At 44.1% G+C, this 10,493-nt stretch overlaps 1 protein-coding gene across 1 annotated transcript in view; it reads right to left on the reverse strand.

Moving 5' to 3' along the window:
* Positions 1 to 130: 130 nt before the first annotated feature.
* LOC136676626 (lysyl oxidase homolog 4) overlaps positions 131 to 10,493 on the reverse strand; it is a 41,200-nt gene continuing 30,837 nt past the window's right edge. The window contains exons 11-16 of the mRNA XM_066653738.1: positions 10,365 to 10,493; positions 9,988 to 10,231; positions 7,185 to 7,300; positions 6,547 to 6,683; positions 2,814 to 2,925; positions 131 to 2,138 (exon numbers count right to left, since the gene is read on the reverse strand). The exon at positions 10,365 to 10,493 is cut by the window's right edge and continues 34 nt beyond it. Of these exons, the coding sequence (XP_066509835.1) occupies positions 2,068 to 2,138; positions 2,814 to 2,925; positions 6,547 to 6,683; positions 7,185 to 7,300; positions 9,988 to 10,231; positions 10,365 to 10,493 (809 nt within the window). The 3' untranslated portion in view covers positions 131 to 2,067. The remainder of the gene's footprint in view (positions 2,139 to 2,813; positions 2,926 to 6,546; positions 6,684 to 7,184; positions 7,301 to 9,987; positions 10,232 to 10,364) is intronic.

The following is a 10,493-nucleotide window of genomic DNA, read 5'->3' on the forward strand; positions in this document are numbered from 1 at the left end:
ATAAATTAGACCAACCAGAATATATATAGATATTTATATAATAAAACTCATGATTCAAATAAATCTGTACATGACAATACATCAATGATGAAGCATATACATATTTATCAAAGCATTAAACATAGCACCAACACAACTGCAGCTGAGGGTCACTAGTGTTTCAATTCTGAGCCTCTTCACTAAATTATCACTGGTGTCTGCTGCGTGAAATAATGACGATAATCTACCGGTGACGGCGTCTGTCGCCTGAGTGTCAACGTCACCGGCGGGGACAGGAATGCTGACTTAAGATCTAGGCCACGTTCAGAACCTTGTCTGCGGCTCCAGGGGGGGGTCAAGGCGCTTGGTTTTTGTTACTCTGGATATTCCTTAGAGTTAATTACCCAATGCCAGCAAGCTGAGAGGGTGGAGACGACTAGCACCTGTCATTGGAGCTCAACACACTTGGAGGAGAACACTAACTGCCCAGTGCTAACCGCTAACAGACGACTTTAACGTGTGAATCACTCTGCGGTCCAGGAATGTGTGTTTCAACCCGCAGACGCCCTAATATTTATTTGTGTGTTTTGCTATAAGGGAACAAAGTAAACATAGTGGAGATCTACTACTAGGACCGGTCTGTAGTAAATATGGGGTAGTACATGATGCAAGACGTATGCCAGTTCCTTCAAGTGCAGCTAAGAGCGTCTTTAATTTAAAATCGGTTTCACTTGTTCAGCCACTGAAACACATCTGAGACTGATTATTAACGAGGTGTAAATATTCACTATAGAAAACTGCAAAAAGGAAATGGCACGAGGAGCGTAGAGCTCTGAGGGAAGCTACAGAAGCAAGCAATGGAAAAGGAAAGAATTTAAAACGGTAAGTGTGCTTCCTGTTTTTAAGCACAACTCATTTTCCCTTTGGTTTTTCTCACTTTAAACATGAAAGAAATTAGAAACTACAGGGAAACTCCACAATTTTCCTCAAATTTCTGCGTAAAGCGGTGTTAAAATATAAAAATAAAGTTCTTGAGATTGATTATTGTGAAAGAGTTTGTGAATAGAGCGGTGGTGTTAGGAACCAGATGTCTCCATGTCTTCATCGCAGATGTAATATTTTCCTTTACTCTCCAAAATCACCACGGAAATCTGCATGTAACATATCGGGAGGTCTGTGAAATCTTTGAGAACTCGAATTAAATTAGTACAAGAATATTTGGACCGTGCATTTAACCCATTGTACACGGTGCCTGGGAAGCAGCCGGGTGTGACGTGTTCAAGGGCGATTCAGCCGTGGATGTTGAGGGAGGAGAAAGTGCTGTTCCTTCACTCCCCTTGTCTGGGTAAACACAAGCGTTCAGTCTCAAACCTGCTTCCCGAACCTTGACTGTTTTATCGATGGGTCTTACAACGTTATCTTGCCGTTATCTTTTTAAAAAATACGTTTCAGACTGGAATCTTCTCTTAAAAAGATGCTTTCTTAACCATTTGGGAGCTTCAGAGACTCCCATCGGACGTCTGGTTCCCATCACCACCAGTGTGAACGATTCTAGAACAAAGCCTTTCACGTTAAACGAACCACGAATAACCGTCTTTACATCTTAATGTTTTACTTGTGCAGAAATTTAAATAAAAATCAGTGGAAATCCTGTTTACGATTAATGCACTTACGATAGATGCATCCAGCAAAACCCACTGGCACCAATCCTTTGATAGGATTTCCCTTCTCTCTCTATTTTCTATATATTCTCCTACTCCCCACCCTTCCCCCATCTAATAATTTAACATGCTTCCTCTCTTTTGGTCCACTTCAAGTAACCGCTGTTAGGAACGGCTGGTGAGATCCAGCGGAGCCAATAGATGGATTGTGTTCAGTCTGTAAAAGTATCCGTTTTCACCGAGGAGAACAAGCCCAAAGTGAGCTCGGTCCTCTGCTTAAACCTAATCGAAATCCAGAAAGCCCTCAGCCTGTAATCTGTTTGTCTTTGCCTTGTCCACGTCCTTCCTCTTCCTCTCCGTCAACTGGGATGAGAGGATGAGAAAGGAGAGAGAGTCCTGTTTTTTTTCACCGTCCGGTTCTTCTGATCTAGAGGAAGTTGTTGGAAATCTGGCGCTGGTGTTCAAACAGGTCCTCCGCCTCTGCGCTGTAGGCATCACCTGGAGGAGAAGATGCATGAAGAAGCATGACTCAAGCTTCACCCCAATACCCCACTCTCATAATTCTAATGTTTACAGAAGCGGGCTTTGGATAAGAGACTTCTCTAAGTTTGATCTCTTTGTGAAGTGGGAGGAACAGTGATGTCTCCTCCATCAACCCACAACTGAGTTCCCTTAAGGAACCTAACCCCTGACTCCTACCTGGGCACTGGTGATGCCTGCCTCTACGTGTGTGTTATTGTGTGTGCCATGGATGGGTTAAATTGTGATGTATGTTGTATAAAGACAATATTATATCACACTCTTGCCTCCAGTAGTTTTTCACTAAGCTTTGTCAGGGGTGGGTAGTATTTAGTTAGAATTATTCGTAAGTGCATAACTAAAATACTGCATTTAAACCATCCATGGCAGTAAACACACACACTGACACACACAGGTGAGCTATTTTTGCATCCATACACCTGGAGCAGTGGGCAGCCACCTCAGTGTCCAGAGAGCAGGAGACGGTATGGTGCCAAATGATGATTGAGGGAGGAGAAAGTGCTGTTCACTCACTGTTTCATCAGTGGTTTCAAGACTACTCAGTTTCCATTTTGTCATATATTACATTCTATTTTATCGTGTGAGTATCTGCTTTAACTGAAGCAATGGTTAATTAAAGAACAGGTCACTCACCTGTGTGACACCCGTACATGTAAACTCTCCCTCCGTCGTACCTGCATCGGCATCGCATCACATTGTTCTCAAAGTCTGACTCGGCCATGTCCAGCGAGGGGTTAACCTCAACCTACAGAAAACAAAGACCAGCATTGACCCCTGTGACTCAAAAGGAAAATACCCATGGTCCAGCCTTCCTCAGACCAGACCCTGCTTCACAGTGCACAGTGCTGTCAGAGGGGGCCCAGAGGGCCACGTTTGAGCTCCGGGTTTGTGATGTGAGGCTATCATTAAAACAGTCTGCCATTGTTTTTTTTCCCCATCTCCTCCGTCTCCCTATACACACAGTGCATTTATGAAAGAGAAAGCAAGCCCAGATGACTTTTCCATATTCAGGGCTTTAACAGTTCATATTTAATAACACATTGACTCTCATTTTTCCATGTGGAGAGGGCCATGCGTAGCCCCTTAAAAACAGACAATTACAAACTACAAAGGGGTTTGAGACAAAAACGTCATTACATATACTGACCAATTAATTAATTGCAGGGTTATGATTCTTATAACGTTAACAACTGCCTGACACTGCTACTGTACAACAGTCAAATATGGCCAGGTGTTAATGCACTTATTCATTAAATTTAATTTAGTTTTAAATCTCACTTTCTGTAAAGCTGCTTTGTAGCATTATATGAACACATTAGACTTGACTGAGGACAAACAAGTATTTACTTTTTGTTTTTTAGCAACGAGAAACTCTGGTTTTTAGCAGTTTTCACTCGGTTCTCTTATTTCCCTGCACTCATTGTGTCTGGTTTGCTGCATTTAACCTCATCTTACAATCTCACATAAGTGCTGGTTTGGGTCCAGTGCTGCGATTGGACAGACTCAGACGAGGGAGCGGGGCGATTCACACCTACGGACACTTTTGAGTCCCCAATCCACCTACCAATGTGTGTTTTTGGAGCGTGGGAGGAAACCCACACAGACACAAAGAGAACACACCACACTCCTCACAGACAGTCACGCGGAGGAAACCCACACAGACACAAAGAGAACACACCACACTCCTCACAGACAGTCACCCGGAGGAAACCCACGCAGACACAGAGAGAACACACCACACTCCTCACAGACAGTCCCCCGGAGGAAACCCACGCAGACACAGGGAGAACACACCACACTCCTCACAGACAGTCACCTGGAGGAAACCCACGCAGACACAGGGAGAACACACCACACTCCTCACAGACAGTCACCAGGAGCGGGACTCGAACCCACAACCTCCAGGCCCCTGGAGCTGTGACAAAGACACTACCTGCTCCACCACTGTGCTGTCCTTTTGTTTGAATGTGAAATTTAATTATTGTTGTTTTGTTTCTGCAATTGTGTAGTTTATGCCAAATAAAATTATTGTTTAAAAATGAATACAAATCAGTATTTATTGCTAAGGGTTTTAGCTCTAAGTGAACAAGCTGTACACACACACACACACACAGACAGACAGACACACACACACACACACACAGTATCTGACTTCTCATAGCCATAGTTTTTGTTTACTGATACATACATATATTAATACACCCTCTAATTCGTACTCAAGGTCAAAAGACATGACGTGTCTAAACCTGAAGTGGATAAAAGCACTGGAAGTAAATTAAATCACAAAAACAGACGTGTCCGAGGACTTGTTTGCCCTCTCAGTGTTGGTCTGGTGCTGAGAGCTCAGTCTGATCTCGCAGAGTGGCGTCTGATTGCAGAGCTGATTCCTAAATGACTGCAATCACAGAGGCTCAACTGGAGGCAGCGATGAGTAACGCTGGTAAATGTATGCTTTCTAAAACAGGCACGCCGCAGCCTGGGCCTTTTCCAGAGAGCACGCCCAGAGCCTTCGCATGGAAACGCTCTCAGTCTTTATGGCACGGTTTCTCAGCAACCAGTGTATCCCAGCACACAGCTGAGTAATCACACTTTGATCTGCGCTGTAAACTTTATCATAAAGATGGTATTGCCATTTTCCCACTTAGTTTTAATGCTATGTTTGTCTCCGTGCTGCTGCTGCACTGGGGAAACATAGGCAGAGACGATAGTGGCTAAGTACAGGGATGAAATGGAAAATCTCCATTTTGATCCGTGTCCAAAAAAAGAAGCCCTGATGGTGTTTATTTTTTGCCACGGCACAGCACTAAAACAGCATCACCTTCATCTGTCCCATGACATCCAGCTTCTTTCCATTGTGTTTTATTAGAGTGGTTCGGTTTAAAGCGTTTGAATGAACGCAGTAATGAGAAGAGCTCCCTGTTAAAGGCCTTAAACTCCTTTCAGTTCTCAGCAGCAGACAAGGTGCAGTGCTTTCACAGAGCAGTAAAACGCTGACTCATGGACTTTCCTCCGCCAGCTGTTGCTCTGAACCCTTACAATAATAGCAGGCCTGGAGAAGCCTTAAAACTGAGGCTGAATCCCTCCGTTTATTTAAAAAAATTGCCTCTGAAACATGTGGAAGCACGCAGTGCTACAGCCCCTATCTACTCCCTCCATCACTGGCCAGGCCTCAGAGCTCCTCCAGCCAAGAAAACCAACGGGAACAGGGTCGAGAACAATTAAAGCAAAAAAAACAAAAAAGGTATGTGACTTTCAGGGCGAGAATAAATGCCCTCCTGTACAGTACAATGCTAATTTTAAACGTCGTTATTTTCTCTGCTAACAAGGTTATTTCACTTAATTGACGCTGGCAACGAAGCTCTGGGGCTGATTCATTTATTCCCTCTTTTTGTGGAAGCACTTCAGCCAAAATGCAAACAGACAACAGTAACCAGTGTGTCACGACAAACACTAGCAACCTGCAACAGAACAGACACTGCACACACTGTCATCAGCACGCATCCCCAGGGGCCTGAGTGGCTCCTGAGTGGTCATTTCAACCTTTCCATCTCCTGTTCTGTGTGGGGGAGGAGAGAGGGAGGAGAGAGAGAGAGAGAGAGAGGGGAGGGAGAGAGAGAGAGAGAGAGAAGAGGGAGAGAGAGGGGGGAGGGAGAGAGAAAGAAGGAGAGAGAGAGAGAGAGAGAGAGAGAGAGAGTGAGGGAGAGAGAGAGAGAGAGAGTGAGTGAGTGAGAGAGAGAGAGAGAGAGAGAGAGTGAGTGAGAGAGAGAGATGTGTAATGAACATGTTCAAAGCCAGGCTTTGTTGGGTTCAGAAATGATCGTTCTGAACAACAGAAATTACCCCAGGACGTATTGTGTAGTGTATAATTGTAATTCTAAATTCAAATGTTCTCCTGCTCTTTTGTCATTTTATGGTAAAACTGCTGAGTCGTATAAAATATGAAAACTCTCATTTTCAACCAAAAATAGCCCGAAAAGAGTAGAATTTATTGGTGTCTGCATTCGTTATGAGCTCCATTTTGTTCTGTTCTTGGGGACAATATTGTATCCAAAAGTACGTGTGAGTTTGGGTTTAGACGAATTACAGATGGGGATTTCGATGTGAGGCATCGTGAATGTAGAGTATTAATACTTCATTCTTATACTTCATTGTCCTTTTGAATACTACACAATGACAAAAGAGCGGGAGAATATTTGAATTTTGTATTACAATGATACATTACCGTCTGAAGAGTTTAATGTCTCTGAAAGCTCCTCTCAGAAAGTCATCACAGGGAATGCCTACCCCCCAGCGCCCCCAGGTATTTCTACCCACCTCCCTCTCCGTGTTTGTGCCGATTAGAGACGTGTCAGGTGTGTGTTCTGACCTGGAAGATGTAGTCTCCCGGCCTGACGTCAGTAATGTCCACCCACTGGCAGTCGATATCGTGGCGGTACGTGTCCCAGCAGCCCACGGAGATGCCCTGGTCCCCCATGTTATAGCAGGCGTAGCGCTTGGAAAGGCCTGTCGCCAAGGAGACAGGAGCGTGTTTGGTGCTTTTCTCTGACCACATCATATGGCCCTGGCGTAACCTCAAGTTTTTTGTTTCCTTTCATTTCTTTAACTGCAAAAGCCCTGTGGTAATGAATTTTCCTCCTCAGCGGTTCTTCAGAGTTCAGATTTGAGTTCCGAACTCGCTGAACCACACGTATCAAGTGTTTAAACTAAAGGCTTGTCGTTTTAAAAAGCCATGACTCGTATGCAAATTAGAGCATAATGTACATAGGACATAACGACCAAGGACACAACACACAGGTTAAACTATGGGTTGTGGATTTACTATCATTCTCTAAGATACAGAAACAGAACTAAAATATGGATTTTTTCACTCGTTTTAGTGTTTTTCTTAAATAAAACATGCCATAGCTTTTACACAGAGCACATTATACGGTCTCCCTCCGTACGTATGAACATATCTATGCTATAAAAATGTTTAATTGCCTTTAATGATCTCAAAGGACCCACCTTCTGGGCAGTAGGTGTCCTCAAGACAGAAGCTGGCCTTGTGACCTTCTGCGACCTTGGTGCCGTTCAAAGTCAGGAGGTCATAGTGTGTGAAGACTTCAATGCTGTGGTAGTGTCTGCGCAGAGGAAGAGAAACACACACACACACACACACACACACACACACCACACACAGTTTTAGAAAAATAAAGATCTTAAATATGGCATTAAATTAGATAAAGACAGAAATGTAATAAACCACAGGACAAATGTGTGAAGAGTTGTATTCAAAGTAGAACCAATAGCACTGTGATCCTTTAGGACTATAGCACTATGTACACACCGTGGTCTGAGTGTAAAGGCCTTTATAACAGAGGAATCTGAAAGATAACATCTGAAGATACTGTCAAACAACAGTCATTACTTCATACTTCAAGGGGAGCCATTTATTTTTCCCACTCAGTGCTCATTTATAAGAAAGTCTGATTCCTCGTGGCTGTATGATGCACTGATTGTAAATTCAGTCTGAGTGATTGTGCTGGGGGGTGCCATTCTGTGTCACACAACATTACTCACATTAAAACACGAGAATTAACCCATTAACGGCCGGTTTATGCAGCTAAGTGCCTCATAAACTAGTTTCCAACTGTAGACTATAGATCAAAGAGTAACAGGGAATCAAAGTCCTCTTGTTGTAATTTGTCTTTCTAAAACACAGACCGTGTGTGAACCGTACCCTGACGTAAATCACCGGGTGTCATCGGAGTTACTGTGATTTGGTTCCGAGGAAAAGAGCTACACGAGACAGAACAAAGAAGTGAAAAATGTGTAACAACAGCCTTCAAAAGACGGATGAGTTTAAAGACACGCCTCTGTTACACTGCTGTGTTATTTCACGGAGAGAAGCGAGAGAAAACGTGCAGATCTTTTCTCTCCTTTTCTGTTCAGTGGCAGGGGAAAGAGCACGCTGTCCCTCCAGCCGACCGCAGCATCCTGACCACAGCTATAAAGAAACCGGACCATGACGGACCAGAGCCACGAGAAACCAAACCCTCTGAACGAGCCCTTTCTGGTGCTGACTTGGTCCGAGCCGCCAGGGGGGCGTTCCTGGGGGGTCACTTCGGCCGACTGCGTGTTTGTATGTGTCTTATGCCGATGATTATTTTGCGTAGTCGGTAGTGGGTGTCATGAAAAAAGAAGCAGAAATCAAAAACAACAACAAAGCACAAAGAATAAGAAACAGAAGATGGTGTTCAGTGCCAAGCTGGAGCTGAATAAACTGTAGAGCGTCTAAACACTACACCCACCGACACCAGCCATGGGCCAATAATATGAGAAATGTGCATTAAATAAAGAGAAAACAAACAAATGTACATCTGAAATGCAAAATCCCTGTAGAAATACATTTAAAACCAAAGTCCTGACAGAAAAAAAATAATCACACCCTTCATAAAATGTCTTTCCATAGGAATTCATATTCAGCTAAAACTCAACAGAAATCCACTTACAAACATATCCACATTGAAAGCCAATTAAAACCAAAATATCTATGTTACTGAACAAAACCCCTATAGAAATCCATTCACAACCAAACAATTCATAGCAAAAAAACCTAAGAGAAAGCCTTTCAAAACCTTAAACACATTTACATTTACATTTATGCATTTGGTAGACGCTTTTATCCAAAGCGACTTACAAAAGAGGATCTAACATTCGAACTACAGCACAATTTATACAACATACCTTACATTGAGTGCAGTACGCCAGGAAGTAATAAGTGCATTAAAGAAAGACTTTCAGTGCAAGAGATACTCTCGGAAGAGCTGGGTTTTCAATGATTTCTTGAATGAAGAGAGGGTTTCTGTTGCTCTGATGGTGCTTGGAAGCTCGTTCCACCAGCGTGGTACCAGAGATGAGAATAGCCTCGACTGACCTGTACGGGGGGTTGGTCGTGTTAGTAGGCGCTCCTTTGAGGAACGAAGAGGGCGGGCGCTAACGTATGGTTTTAAGAGTCCATTGAGGAAGATGGGAGCAGAGCCAGTGAATACTCTGAAGGCCATCATTAGTGATTTAAATTTGATGCGAGCAGCTAAGGGTAGCCAATGCAGCGCAACTAATAGGGGCGTGACGTGCTCTTTTTGGTTTGTTGAAGACCAGGCGTGCTGCCGCATTCTGGATCATCTGTAGCGGTCTCACAGCACAGACCAGAAGACCTGTCAGGAGGGCGTTGCAATAGTCTAGACGGGAGATTACTAACGTCTGAACGAGGAGCTGTGTTGTATGTTGATTTAGGTATGGCCTAATCTTCCTTATGTTGAATAGGGAGAAGCGGCACGATGGAGCTACAGCGATAACATGATCTGCGAAGGTCAGCTGGTCATCAACCATGACACCCAGGTTTCTTACAACCTTGGTGGGAGACACTGACAGGGACTCTAGCTTGATGCTGATGTTGTGACACAACAGAAAAACATTTACAACTAAAAAGCACAGATAAGAATTAAACTAAAATCCCCATAGACCTCCATTTACAGCCAGGAATGCTACAAAAAAAAGGAAATTATAAATAATTTATCAATATACCATCATGTACCTCTAAAACCTTATAGAAACTCACATAGAAAAACATCTACAACCAAAATACCCTGAGGTATCTGTTCAAAGCCTAAAAGCCCCCAGTTAAGCACTGATCTAAAACCCAATTCCAAACAAAAAATCTCATAGACGTCCATTAGCAAAAAGAAATACTTCCACAACTTTAAACCCAACAGGAAGTCATGTACAAATGAAATCATCCAGTCCACCGTCTCCGCCATGTTCTCACCTGTGGCACTGGTGCCAGACCCAGGAGTCCCGGGAGGACCTCGGGCGAAAGTCAGCGCGGCCGAGGTTCATGATCCTGGAGGAGAAGCGCAGCAGCCGGCGGTGGCCGTAGGGCCAGTTCATCCGTACGGCTGAGGACGAGAGGCAGTTCTCCTCGTGAGCGCAGGTCAGCAGGTGCAGTGGACGGTCCTCCAGGTACGCCGTCTCCTGGACCAGCTGAGCATCCAGCACCAGGTCCGGCGCCGCTGGACAGCAATAAATCAGACACGAGAAAACGATGGTTAAAACTGTAAGATGTGTTCTGTAAATATAACAGATACTCACTTGAATGTCGTTACTGCACATGAAGCAATGAACACTCTGCTATAAAACACTCACTGTCCACACAAGTGACTCCAGCCGCCTTTCCTCCGCCGCCGCGAGGACAGTACACCTGTCCGTTCCTCCTGCACTGCTGGATGGACATCTCCACCCCCATACAGTGCGTGCCGCTCAGAATAATGTCCG

Source organism: Hoplias malabaricus, chromosome X2, assembly GCF_029633855.1.
Source record: "Hoplias malabaricus isolate fHopMal1 chromosome X2, fHopMal1.hap1, whole genome shotgun sequence".
Classification (NCBI taxonomy): Eukaryota; Metazoa; Chordata; class Actinopteri; order Characiformes; family Erythrinidae; genus Hoplias; species Hoplias malabaricus.